Source organism: Ovis canadensis, chromosome 3, assembly GCF_042477335.2.
Source record: "Ovis canadensis isolate MfBH-ARS-UI-01 breed Bighorn chromosome 3, ARS-UI_OviCan_v2, whole genome shotgun sequence".
Taxonomy (NCBI): domain Eukaryota; kingdom Metazoa; phylum Chordata; class Mammalia; order Artiodactyla; family Bovidae; genus Ovis; species Ovis canadensis.
Window position 1 is genome coordinate 203,072,918 of NC_091247.1, and position 14,467 is coordinate 203,087,384.

General features: G+C 39.6%; 1 protein-coding gene across 3 annotated transcripts in view; it reads right to left on the minus strand.

The window, feature by feature from the left end:
- PIK3C2G (phosphatidylinositol-4-phosphate 3-kinase catalytic subunit type 2 gamma) overlaps positions 1 to 14,467 on the minus strand; it is a 651,998-nt gene that overhangs the window by 390,179 nt on the left and 247,352 nt on the right. For all 3 annotated transcript variants that reach the window (XM_069585610.1, XM_069585608.1, XM_069585609.1), the window contains exons 7-8: positions 7,697 to 7,767; positions 4,455 to 4,518 (exon numbers count right to left, since the gene is read on the minus strand). In XM_069585610.1, coding sequence (XP_069441711.1) covers positions 4,455 to 4,518; positions 7,697 to 7,767 — 135 coding nt within the window. The remainder of the gene's footprint in view (positions 1 to 4,454; positions 4,519 to 7,696; positions 7,768 to 14,467) is intronic.

Sequence of the window (14,467 nt, forward strand, 5' to 3'; positions counted from 1 at the left end):
CCCCCTGGCAGAATGTTTACACATACATTTGGAATCTCTGCTCCTAAACTCTGTCTTGACTGCCACTCTGGTTAAAGTATGTCTGAAATTGGAACTTCTGAAAATCCAACAGTCAGTCTGCTTATTACTAAGAAAGCTATTGTCCTAAAAATGCTAAATATATATTATCAGATACCTGTGAGCCCACTTTCTTTCTCCTTCAAATGGAATTTTTGATCTCTGTTTAGAGGCTAAATACTGTTAGATTTTGGTCTTGAGGATGGTGTGAGAAAAGAATTATTCTGCCTTCCTCATTGAGTTAGTTACACCTGAACGATAGAGAGGGGCTTCCCTGTTGGCTCAGTGGCAAAGAATCTGCCTGCAGTGTAGGAGCCTCAGGAGACTTTTGGCTTTGATTCCTGGATCAGGAAAACCCCATGGAGGAAGACATGGCAATCTACTCTGGGATTCTTGCCTAGAGAGTCCCGTGGACCGAAGAGCCTGGCAGGCTACAGTCCATAGGGTCGTAAAGAGTCAGACGTGACTGAAGAGACTTAGCACAGACACACACGAACAATAGAGGTGCCTTTTTTATTTTTCGTCCGATTATCTAGTTGGTATAGCCTCTGAGTCATGCACTTGAAGGTGAAGTGTTTGGAGGCTTTTAGCTCTTTTTATACCAAGCAGATCTTTCATGAAGCCAACCTACATTTTGAAGCATGGATGGATTTTTTTCAATCCAGATCCATTTGGTCTACAATTAGTTCATCAGTTACTAGATCCCAGTGTAAGTATGTCCTCAGTGATAAGGATTGCTAACTTTCTCTAAAGGTCCTACTTGGCATTTAAATAAAAATTTTGGAGACAATGCATTAGAGGTTACTAGGAGAAAGCAACTTTGAATCAGAAGCTGATTCTTCCACCTAGATGGAAATCTGGCTTTTCATTGCTTTCTCCTGGAGATCTACCACTCTGTGTGCTTTATGTGAAAATGCTCTTTTCAGCTAGATTGTTAGCAACTTAAGAGCATGGTTCTGACTTTGATTTCTGTTGATTCCAGTAAATAAATAGTTTAGTAATTTGTACTAAGTAAGCATTAAGTAACACCTCCGGGGAAAATTCTTTTTCTTTCTTCTGTTCTTAATTTCTCCTAAATGTTAGCAATGAATTCAGAATATAGCATAATACAGAAAACATTCCCTAATTATTAGTAGAATAGAAAAGAGGGGGGAAAATTGCCGAAAGGAAAAGCTCTATGTAAATTACTTACAAAATTAGCTGTTTAGCAAGCATAAGTTAGGATGCACAATCTGAAATGTGTCAAATGTAAAATATATCAATAGCCATTGCTGATGAAACAAAATATTTGGAAATTTAAGTTATCCATATTATTCAGTAATATTCATGGCAAATTTATTTGACCTGCTTGTTATTTTGTCAAATCATATAATAATTCAAGTATGAGAAAGATAAAAACATTATTCTTCAAATTTTTAACTATTTTCAGTGTTGATTAAATGCTACTTAATGCACTTGTCAAACAAACAGAAAGTGCAATATTGTAAATTGATAATATCACAGTCTGTTCTCACTTCTTAGATATTTAGCTATTGATGCTTCATAGGAAGAAATGTCATTTAAAAAATTCATTGGTTTACAGAGAGTTCATGTGGAAATTTGCAGACACTGTGGCCTATTTATAAAATAATTTAGATGTGGTGATAATAACTATTTGCCTGTGATAATATAAAGACAGTATTTCTTTGATGGTTTGCCAACTTTTCAGTCATATTGGAAAAACTGCTTTCTTTCAAAAAATGGTTTATTTTAAAGTGAAAGTATTGGAGGCCTCATATATAAGTGATATGATCAAACCACTGCATTTGAAAACTAAATTAATTATCATGGATCTGTGATACATGAGCAGTACTGAGACATTTAGGTAATTAAAATTCATCCATAAGTAAGGCATGATAACCTCCACAGTATATCTGTGTATAGTCAAGAGCCATAAATGATATGGGAATGGAGCCTTAATATGCCCTGGGTACCTGGTATATTTCAAATTCTACACTAGGAAGAATGGCAGTCACAAAGAAATAGTAATTATGACACTTCTATGAGGTTTAAAATGATATAAATAATTGTGAATTGTTTGCACATTCCACATTTTAAATGTCCAGGTTCAGACTAGACTCAAGAAAGAAGTGGAATTAGAGTGAGAGGATTACACTTTGGGAAGGAAGAGGAGTTGTGTGTTTGTCGTCACTGTATCTTTACTTATTGACGTGGATTTCATGTGTGAGTTTTGTATCTACATCAAGAAGTGTAATTTATTATTTTCAGAACTGTTTAATGTTTTCTAATATTGGAGATAGCAATTTAATATTGCTTAAGATCTGTACCCTTTGTACAGATATCAAGAGTCATTTGTTTAATGGAAAAAGAAGTCTTCACTTGTTTTAAAAACATTCTCTTACCTCATTTTCTGTAATCATACAGTATTTTATCTGTGGAAAACTAATATGTATGCTGAGCACATCAGGATAAATGCTGGGCTGGATGAGTTACAAGTTGGAATCCAGACAGGCAGGAGAAACATCAATGACCTCAGATGTGCAGATGATACCACTCTAATGGCAGAAAGTGAACAGGAACTAAAGAGCCTCTTGAGGGTGAAGGAGGAGAATAAAAAGCTGGCTTAAAACTAAATATTTTTTTAAAAAAACTAAGATTGTGGTATCTAGCTCCATTGTTTCATGGCAAATAGAGGGGGGAAAGTGGAAGCAGTGACAGATTTCCTTTTCTTGGACTCTAAAATCACAGTGGATTGTGACTGCAGCCATGAAATCAGAAGACAGTTGCTTTTTGACAGGGAAGCTTGGAAAACCCTAGACAGTGTGTTGACAAGCAGAGACGTTACTCTGCCGATGAAAGTCTGTATAGTCAAGGCTATGGTCTTCCCATTGGTCACATATGGTTGTAGGAGCTGAATTGTAAAGAAGGCAGAACACCAAAGAATTGATGCCTTTGAACTGTGGTGCTGGAGAAGACTCCTGAAAGTCCCTTGGACAGCAAGGAGATCAAACCAGTCAATCTTAAGGGAGATAAACCTTGAATACTTGTTGGAAGGGCTGATGCAGAAGCTGAAATTCCAGTATTTATGTCATCTGATGTGAACAGCTAACTGAGTGGAAAAGTCCCTAATGCTGGGAAAGACTGAGGGCAAAGGAGAAGAGGGTGCCAGAGGATGAGATGGCTGGATGACATCACTGATGCAGTGGACATGAACTTGGTCAAGCTTCAGGAGATGGTATGGGACAGAGAGGCCTGGTGTGTTGCAGTCCAGGGGATCGCAAGAAGTCAGACATGACTGGAGACTGGAAAACAACAATCCTTCCCTGGAAGAACACACTGTAAGAAATGATTTGCCTACTTTCACTTTTCACTTTCATGCATTGGAGAAGGAAATGGCAACCCACTCCAGTGTTCTTGCCTGGAGAATCCCAAGGATGGGGGAGCCTGGTGGGCTGCCGTCTATGGGGTTGCACACAGTCGGACATGACTGAAGTGACTTAGCAGCAGCAGCAGCAGCAGCAATGGTGACTACAACTTGGATGCCTAATAGGCATTCGATTAGACTGAATCCATTCTTTTCCCTGCCAAGCTAGCTTCTCCTACCTTCACTGTTTAGTTAATTAATGTCTCCATGTGATCAGTCAGCCTCCAGGAATCTGTAGATAGTCTAGGCACTGTGTTTTTCTGTTGTTCACGGTTTTTCACCAAATCATGTAAATTGCACATTTTCGCCTTTTATGAATCTGTCCCTTTCTCCCCATCCCCATATTAGAGCTTTTGTCCATGCCCTCCTCATCTCTTTGGGTTAATGAAATGTCCTATAGTCACCCATCTGTCATTATGCTGCCCTGCATAATGGCTTTATGTCATCAGCTGATAAATTAGAAAATCATTAAATTGTCCATAAAATGTCCTTAAGACCATACATAACTTGATTCCTGCTTCGCCCTTTCATCTGGTCTTTTCATAGGCTTTCACCTTGAACCTTAATCGTAGCCATTCCAGAGTTTCAAAAGGATACAGTTTCTGACTCAAACTAGGTCTATAAACCTGCTCTATTCCTGTTATTTGCTCTAAGTTATCCCTGCTTCTCTGACTTTCCTTCACCACTCCCCTCCCCTGGCTAACACTCATTTTTCAACACTCAGATCAAATAAGGAAAATCGATAACCCTCTTTTGGGTGTCCTATATATACATAGGTCTTTCACAGTACACATGACACTCTATTACATACATCTGGTTACTTGTCTGTTTCGCTATGATAGAATGAAAGCCATTGAAGTTTAGATTCTCTGCTTTATAAATCTTTGTATCTTCAGAAAGGTGCAAAGTTTTAGTAAAAGAGTAGGTAATAAATGCTTAATGGATCAATTAAGTAAGTAACAAAAATTAATACCTGAGTTTTCAAGAAGTATTTCAGGTCGGAGTCATATTTTTGGATTACTGTTGAGAGACACTGTCTGGAAAGAAAAAAGAGCTTTGTTTAAAATTGAGTGGTAAAACATTAAATTTAGCAAGTTTATCACAAGTCTTGCTTTGCCCATGATTCTATAGCAAATGTTAAAACCTCTGCATAACTTTAGAGGCTACAAGCATATTTAAAAACCTTAGAACTCAGATTAAATTTTTGACAACCAAACCTCTCAAAGATTGTTCATTATAAGAAACTACTTTTAAGTCAAAATGTCAGTTGCAAAAGGATTCATAAGGAGATAATGACAAATACAACAAGAAATATTAAATATGCAAAAATTTGCAGAGAATTGCTTTCAGAATTAATGACATATTTATCATAGGTGGTGTTGTATTTGACCCCAAACCTCTGTGTTTTCCTGGTATTTTTGCTTTTTTCCCTAAGCTCCTCTTAATGCTTCAGCTTCATCACTTCTTAGATGGAACAGATGTGAGTTGAGCAGAGATTCTTCTGGCTTCACTATTCAAAATTATTTTCCCAAATGTTATTGACTTTCCCTTTCTATTTGTCCTGAAAACTCCTGAATTGAATCAAATAATGAACTGTATAACACAAATTCACAATGTTAAAAACACACCAATATATTTTATAGTAGCAGGTAGCCCTGTTTGATCCCCACCCAACTCTGAGTGTCTGCAGCCAACCCTGTCGCTACACAGGCACCTGCAGCTGGTCTTCACAGCCAGGTTTGTGTGTGTACACGACCAGCTCCAGCAGCAACTGCTGTCTGCCCTGGTCCCTATCTGGAGGCACCACTGAGGATCCCAACAGCCCCTGCAGCACTGCAGACCTCCCACAGCACTTGCCAAGGACCACATGGTTGTGGATGCTGTGGAGCCTCGTGACCTGAACTGAGCAGACTTTGTGTTTCTCCCCCACTCCAGACCTGGAGTTGTCTCACAATTCTGTGCTTGGTGCCTTGCACCACTACACGCAGGGTTACAGCACATTTCAGGATACCCTCGCCAGTAAGTGAAGGTCTTTCCATACTGAAGCCAGCTCATACAGCCTGGAAGAGGTGACTGCTGCTTCCTCTGTCCAGCAGCTATGCAAGGCTGTGTGCAGTGAAAAGGTTAGTTGCTCAGTCATGTTCAACTCTTTGTGACCCCATGGACTGTAGCCTTCCAGGTTCTTCTGTCCTTGGGATTCTCCAGGCAAGAATACTGAAGTGAGTTGCCATTCCTTTCTCTGGGGGATCTTCCCCACCCAGGGATATAAAGCTAGAAAATCACAAAAATATCAGGGAAATATGACACCACCCAAAGAATACAGTAGACTTCCAGCAACTGACCCCAAAGAAATGGAGATAAAAGAATTGTCTGATTAAAGCTCTCACAATAATTATTCTAAAGATGCTCAGAGAACTACAAGGGAGCACAGAAAAAGAATTTAATGAATTTAGCATAACAGTGCAAGAAACAAAATGAGAAATTCAGCAAAGAGAAAACACAAGAATCAAATAGAAATGTTTGCGCTAAAGAATACAAGACTGAGCTGAAGAATTTGATAAACTACCAAGCAGAAGATTCCATAAACTTAAAGACAGATTTCTTGAAATCACCCAATCAGAGGAACAACAAAAAGAAGGAAGGGAATGAAGAAATGTCTGTCAACTACACTTCAGTTAAAAATTACTGACAATGAAAAGTTACGGAATAAATCATATGGGTCTCACAGTCAGTTCAGTCACTCAGTTGTGTCTGACTCTTTGCAGCCCCATGGATTGCAGCATATCAGTCCAGCATGCAGTTGCCATCACCAACTCCTGGTGCTTGCTCAAACTCATGTCCATCGATTGGGCGATCCCATCCAACCATCTCATCCTCTATTGTCCCCTTCTTCTCCTGCTTTCAATCTTTCCTAGCACAGGGTCTTTTCCAAAGAGTCACAGGCTCCTTTTGTTTCTCTGTGCCCCAGGTAGCATCCACCTACAAGTCACAGCCCTCCACCAAACAGTTCAGAACAAATTTCTGACTCCCAGGGATTCCAGACTTTTTGAAGAATTTGTCCAATTTGATGTTTCTCTCTGCATTTGTTGATGTGGTAGTTGTTGTCTTATAAATTTATTTTGAAACACAACTTTTGATTTAATACACCATTTTGATGGGGACCTATCTGAAGCATATAATTAGTAATACAATAATAATTTAGATTAAGTGATATCAAAAGTCCTCCTTAGTTTTACCCATTCTATGATTTTATGGTATGAGGCTGAATACTGGGGGGAAAGAGAAAGACATGATATTTTAATGAAAGAATGTAGCCTTTGCAAATTGCAGACAGCATTAATTTCACTCTTCCTACTAACAAACTGAATGATCAGCCCTAGATAAGTTATTTAACCTTCCAGAAGTTCAGTTTCCTTTATTCCAAAGTAAGGTAGTATGTATTGTTATGGAGTTAGAGGGAGAATTAGATGAGATAATGTATGCAAAATGTACTAGAACTCCAGGAAGTGATAGCTATTATTAATAGTCACTAAAACAATTTTAACTCACTTTTATATCAGGCTGTGCTTTAGAGAATTTGTGACACGTACCTCCCACACTCCATTTTTTGCTCATTTAGCTCAGAACAACTTTAATTCCTGATAAACTCACCCTGTAGCACTGATACCTTCTCCCAGGTTAGCTTTTTGATATGTCTATTCTTTCAAATAATACATGCATATGTTGAGATATCAAACTTAATTAGGATATGCTCATTTGCTGTCACTTGAGTTTTCCAATTTGAATTCATTCTCCTTTGTTTATAATGTACCAATTATTTTCAAGGAATTCCAGAAAGGAATTTAAAGTAGGAGATGGTGATTTTCAAAGTATGGAAATTCAGTGATACAAAGAGCTTAGTGACATGTGCACAATCAAAATTACCAAATGAATGAGGAAAAAAATCCTCGAAAATGTAATAACCGGTAGCAGAGAGATTTTTAAATGAATGTCAGATTGTTCTGGAAGGTGTTAGCAGCTCTTCAAACGTATCTGAATAGCTGTGAAGAATAGATAATTATTAACAGAATTTGCCAAAGGGAGATATCTATTAAAAGTACAATAGCTTCCACAGTATTAGTGAAAGGATAGTTTTTACAATCAACTGAAAAATATTGTGATTTGGCACTTAAGAAATCAGTCAGTAAGTCTTGGAACAGAAACAAAATGTCTTACCTGGATACTTTCCAGATGTGCATAAATTCTAGAAGCTGGTTCAGATAAAACTGACTGTGGTCATCTTCATGCTGTAGATAGCAGGATATATTAATATTTATAGAGTGAAGAGGAATGAATCCCAGATAAAAATAGGTCCGTAACTTCCTACTGTCATTTTATTCACTTCTTTTGATAACCCTCATTTATCATTTTAATATTTTGTTTTAAAGACCTTAGAAGACACTTCTTAACTGTAGAAGCATTCTTTTCAAAAGTGAAGTGGAAAGCTGCTCTTTGGTTGAGGATAAACCCCAAGGACAGTTGAAAAGCATCCTGCCACCACCAAGGTCAAATACGAATTTATCCCAGCAGGAAGGCAGTTTTGACACCAGTTCTCCAATGTACGTGTACGTTTTTTCACATTTAGGCCTTGGATCCATGGCAGCATAAGACTTGACAACTTGCCACATTGGCCAGCAGATACAGAATGGAATCCTCTATTTTTCAGATTTTCCATATCTTGCCACCAAAATGTCAGGGTAACTTTCCATCTCATGAACATTGAGTTATGCTAATGAAAGACAACTACTGATGGTATAAATTGCAGGAGTTATCAGATGGTATTGTATTTTTCTCCCAAGATGAGCAGGAACTACTCATCTTAAAATAGCAGCCCCCTGATCCACATCTCTGCATTCACACAGATGCACTCTCATCTTAACTCCTTGATCAACTCTTCTGAAATGGGTACCTGTGAAAATCCTATGCAGGTCTGCAGAGGAAGCAAATATACCCCATCATCTTTGCACTTTTTCATCACTCAGAGCCGTTAAGTTTTACAGCCCAATGAGTTCCTTAGTGCCTGGGGTACATATAATCTTGTATGTCAGTACGCACACAATCTAATTTTAAAACTGCCTGTTAGAGTTTCTGACAGAAAACATCAGAAGGAAAACCTTTACATGGCTTAAGGTCAATGGTAAATCAATTTTTATATTGGCTTGTTTTGTGAGGAAGAGGGAGGAAGCTAAGTAACACGGAAAGAATAAGGTCACTGATATGAAAAAGGAAGGCTTTGTATTATTAGAAATGCTAAGGAACTTGGCAACATGAGGCTTACTGTATAGGATTTTACATCGAAGGTTCCTAGTTGATGAAATCTGAAAGTGTGATAGTGATTGAGACAATTTCTTTTTCTGCAGTAGATAAAGCTAAAGTTCAGGCATGGAAAGGACAATAAAAGGGAAGGGAAAAAAGAGAAATTTAAAGTCAAAATACAATAAGATTTGAACTGTAATGTTTCCTTATTTCAGAGACTTCCCTGGTGGCTCAGTGCTAAAGAATCAACCTGCAATGCAGGAGACATGGGAGATGCAGGTTTGATCCCTGGGTCAGGAAGATCCCCTGGAGGAGGAAACGGCAACCCACTCCAGTATTCTTGCCCAGGAAATCCCATGGACAGAGGACCTGGGGAGCTGCAGTCCATAGGGTTGCAAGGACTTGGACATGACTGAGCACACCTGCACTTATTACTCAGCCGTTAAAAAGAATACATTTGAATCAGTTCTGATGAGATGGATGAAACTGGAGCCGATTATACAGAGTGAAGTAAGCCAGAAAGAAAAACACCAATACAGTATACTAACACATATATATGGAATTTACAAAGATGGCAATGATGACCCTGTATGCAAAACAGCAAAAAAGACACAGATGTGTATAGCGGACTTTTGGACTCAGAGGGAGAGGGAGAGGGTTGGATGATTTGGGAGAATGGCATTGAAACATGTATACTATCATGTAAGAATCGAATCACCAGTCTATGTCCGATGCAGGATACAGCATGCTTGGGGCTGGTGCACGGCCATGACCCAGAGGGATGTTGTGAGGAGGGAGGTGGGAGGGGGGTTCATGTTTGGGCTCGCATGTACACCCGTGGTGGATTCATGTCAGTGTATGGCAAAACCAATACAGTATTGTAAAAGTAAAAATAAAAATTAAAAAAAAAAACACACCAAAGCAGTATAGAAATAATATGACATATTTACATCTTTTGGTATAGCATAATCATATTCATTTAAAAGCTACTTTACTTGGCTTCCAGAGATACTTTTTGGGGCAGGGGAATTGTCCTTTTTCATATAGTCACTTAAAAGAAAAAAAAAAAACAACAATTTATCTAAAGGATCTCAAAGAGTTGGAGGAAAATTTGAGCACATATCCTTGGAATGTATTCTACAGTTTACTTTTCTCCAAAGCTGAAAGCCATACCTTTGTTTTAGTGAAAAACACTAAGGTGTTTTTTTTTTCCTTTTTTTCATACAGAAATCTATAGCTTTACATATTCTGTGAAGGCTTCCTTGAGCTATAAAGAAATCTTAATTTTCTGATTAATATCTACAATGTTGGCAATACTTTAGGTCAGACCCAAAAGACATAAAAGAAGGAAAAAAAAAGTTTCCATCATTTGTGCCATTTCTAATCAAGACAGGAATTTAAAAATTTTGAAATCTAGGATGATCTCTAAAGAATATCAACCAGTTTTGTGAATAATCTCCTGCAACATGAATTAAATCATCATCTGTTCAGTTCAGATAAGTTGCTCAGTCGTGTCCGACTCTGCAACCCCTTGAATCGCAGCACGCCAGGTCTCCATGTCCATCACCACCTCCCGGAGTTCACTTAGACTCACATCCATCGGGTCAGTGATACCACCCAGTAATCTAATCCTCTGTCGTCCCCTTCTCCTCCTGCCCCCAATCCCTCCCAGCATCAGAGTCTTTTCCAATGAGTCAACTCTTCGCATGAGGTGGCCAAAGTACTGGAGTTTCAGCTTTAGCATCATTTCTTCCAAAGAAATCCCAGGGCTGATCTCCTTCAGAATGGACTGGTTGGATCTCCTTGCAGTCCAAGGGAATCTCAAGAGTCTTCTCCAACACCACGGTTCAAAGGCCTTAATTCTTCGGCGCTCAGCTTTCTTCACAGTCCAACTCTCACATCCATGCATGACCACAGGAAAAACCATAGCCTTGACTAGATGGACCTTTGTTGGCAAAGAAATGTCTCTGCTTTTGAATATGCTATCTAAGTTGGTCACAACTTTTCTTCCAAGGAGTAAGCGTCTTTCAATTTCATTGCTGTAGTCACCATCTGCAGTGATTTTTGAGCCCCCCCCCCAAAATAAAGTCTGACACTGTTTCCACTATTTCCCCATCTATTTCCCATGAAGTGATGGGACAAGATGCCATGATCTTCGTTTTCTGAATGTTGAGCTTTAAGCCAACTCTTTCTCTCTCCACTTTCACTTTCATCAAGAGGCTTTTTAGTTCCTCTTCACTTTCTGCCATAAGGGTGGTGTCATCTGCATATTTGAGGTTATTGAGATTTCTCCCGGCAATCTTGATTCCAGCTTGTGCTTCTTCCAGCCCAGCGTTCCTCATGATGTACTCTGCATATAAGTTAAATAAGCAGGGTGACAATATACAGCCTTGACGTACTCCTTTCCCTATTTGGAACCAGTCTGTTGTTCCATGTCCAGTTCTAACTGTTGCTTCCTGACCTGCATACAGATTTCTCAAGAGGCAAGTCAGGTGGTCTGGTATTCCCATTGCTTGAAGAATTTTCCACAGTTTATTGTGATCCACACAGTCAAAGGCTTTGGCATAGTCAATAAAGTAGAAATAGATGTTTTGCTGGAACTCTCTTGCTTTTTCGAATATCCAGTGGATGTTGGCAATTTGGTCTCTGGTTCCTCTGCCTTTTCTAAAACCAGCTTGAACATCTGGAAGTTCACGATTCATGTACTGCTGAAGCCTGGCTTGGAGAATTTTGAGTATTACTTTACTAGCGTGTGAAGATGAGTGCAATTGTGTGGTAGTTTGAGCATTATTTGGCATTGCCTTTCTTTGGGATTGGAATGAAAACTGACCTTTTCCAGTCCTGTGGTCACTGCTGTTTTCCAAATTTGCTGGCATATTAAGTGCAGCACTTTCACAGCATCATCTTCGGGATTTGAAATAGCTGAACTGCAATTACATCACCTCCACTAGCTTTGTTCGCAGTGATGCTTTCTAAGGACCACTTGACTTCACATTCCAGGATGTCAGGCTCTAGATTAGTGATCACACCATCATGATTATCTGGGTTGTGAAGATCTTTTTTTGTATAGATCTTCTGTGTATTCTTGCCACCTCTTCTTAATATCTTCTGCTTCTGTTAGGTCCATGCCATTTCTGTCCTTTATCGAGTCCATCTTTGCACGAAATGTTCCCTTGGTGTCTCTAATTTTCTTGAAGAGGTCTCTAGTCTTTCCCATTCTGTTGTTTTCCTCTATTTCTTTGCATTGATCACTGAAGAAGCCTTTCTTATCTCTTTTTGCTATTCTCTGGAACTCTGCATTCAGATGCTTATATCTTTCTTTTTCTCCATTGCTTTTCACATCTCTTATTTTCACAGCTATTTGTAAGGCCTCCCCAGACAGCCATTTTGCTTTTTTGCATTTCTTTTCCATGCAGATGGTCTTGATCCCTGTCTCCTTTACAATGTCATAAGCCTCAGTCCATAGTTCATCAGGCACTCTATCTATCAGATCTAGTCCCTTAAATCTATTTCTCACTTCCACTGTATAATCATAAGGGATTTGATTTAGGTCATACCTGAATGGTCTAGTGGTTTTCCCTACTTTCTTCATATATCAATATAATAGGAGTCAGTTTAAAATAAGAAAGCCATCATCTATTGTAATGCTTTTTACAAAAAAAAAAAAAAAACTCTGAAATATCCCCTGAACAGTGTTGGTATCAATAAACTTAATAAAATGACTGTGTGTCTGTGACTCAGCTCACTAAGCTCAGCCGAGAGGATTTACCCCACGTCCGAGGTCGGGGCAGCGGCCGGGAGGAGCAACCGGAGGAGCAGTGACTGCATGGGCATGGGAGGGCCTAGAGGAGCTATCCCACGTTGAAGGTCAGGAAGGATGGTGGTAAGGAGACACCCCTCGTCCAAGGTAAGGAGCAGCGGCTGTAAGGTAAGGAGTGCTTTGCTGGAACAGCCGTGAAGAGATACCCCACACCCAAGGTAAGAGAAACTCAAGTAAGATGGCAGGTGTTGCAAAGGGCATCAGAGGGCAGACACACTGAAACCATACTCACAGAAAATTAGTCAATCTAATCACACTAGGACCACAGCCTTGTCTAACTCAATGAAACCAAGCCGTGCCCACGGGGCAACTGAAGACGGGCGGGTCATGGTGGAGAGGTCTGACAGAATGTTGTCCACTGGAGAAGGGAATGGCAAACCACTTCAGTATTCTTGCCCTGACAACCCCATGAAAAGTATGAAAAGGCAAAATGATAGGATACTGAAAGAGGAACTCCCCACGTCAGTAGGTGCCCAATATGCTACTGGAGATCAGTGGAAAATAACTCCAGAAAGAATGAAGGGATGAAGCCAAAGCAAAAACAATACCCAGCTGTGGATGTGACTGGTGATAGAAGCAAGGTCCGATGCTGTAAAGAGCAATATTGCATAGGAACCTGGAATGCTAGGTCCACGAATCAAGGCAAATGGGAAGTGGTCAAACAAGAGATGGCAAGAGTGAACGTCGACATTCTAGGAATCAGAGAACTAAAATGGACTGGAATGGGTGAATTTAACTCAGATGACCATTATATCTACTACTGCGGGCAGGAATCCCTCAGAAGAAATGGAGTAGCCATCATGGTCAACAAAAGGGTCTGAAATGCAGTAATTGGATGCAATCTCAAAAACTACAGAATGATCTCTGTTCATCTCCATGGCAAACCATTCAATATCACAGTTATCAAGTCTATGCCCCAACCAGTAACACTGAAGAAGCTGAAGTTGAAAGGTTTTATGAAGACCTACAAGACCTTTTAGAACTAACACCCCAAAAAAGATGTCCTTTTCATTATAGGCGACTGGAATGCAAAAGTAGGAAGTCAAGAAACACCTGGAGTAACAGGCAAATTTGGCCTTGGAATGCCGAATGAAGCAGGGCAAAGACTAATAGAGCTTTGCCAAGAGAATGCACTGGTCATAGCAAACACCCTCTTCTAACAACACAAGAGAAGACTCTACACATGGACATCACCAGATAGTCAACACCGAAATCAGATCAAACAAAGCTAGCGGAGGTGATGGAATTCCAGTTGAGATGTTTCAAATCCTGAGAGATGATGCTGTGAAAATGCTGCACTCAATATGCCAGCAAATTTGGAAAACTCAGCAGTGGCCACAGGACTGGAAAAGGTCAGTTTCCATTCCAATGCTAAAGAAAGGCAATGCCAAAGGATGCTCAAACTACCACACAGTTGCACTCATCTCACATGCTAGTAAATAATGCTCAAAATTCTCCAAGCCAGGCTTCAGCAATACATGAACCATGTACTCCCTGATGTTCAAGCTGGTTTTAGAAAAGGCAGAGGAACCAGAGACCAAATTGCCAACACCAACTGGATATTCAAAAAAGCAAGAGAGTTCGAGAAAAACATCCATTTCTGCTTTATTGACTATGCCAAAGCCTTTGACTGTGTGGATCACAATAAACTGTGGAAAATTCTGAGAGAGATGGGAATACCAGACCACCTGACCTGCCTCTTGAGAAATCTGTATGCAGGTCAGGAAGCAACAGTTAGAACTGGACATGGAACAACAGACTGGTTCCAAATAGGGAAAGGAGTACGTCAAGGTTGTATATTGTCACCCTGCTTATTTAACTTATATGCAGAGTACATCATGAGGAACGCTGGGCTGGAAGAAGCACAAGCT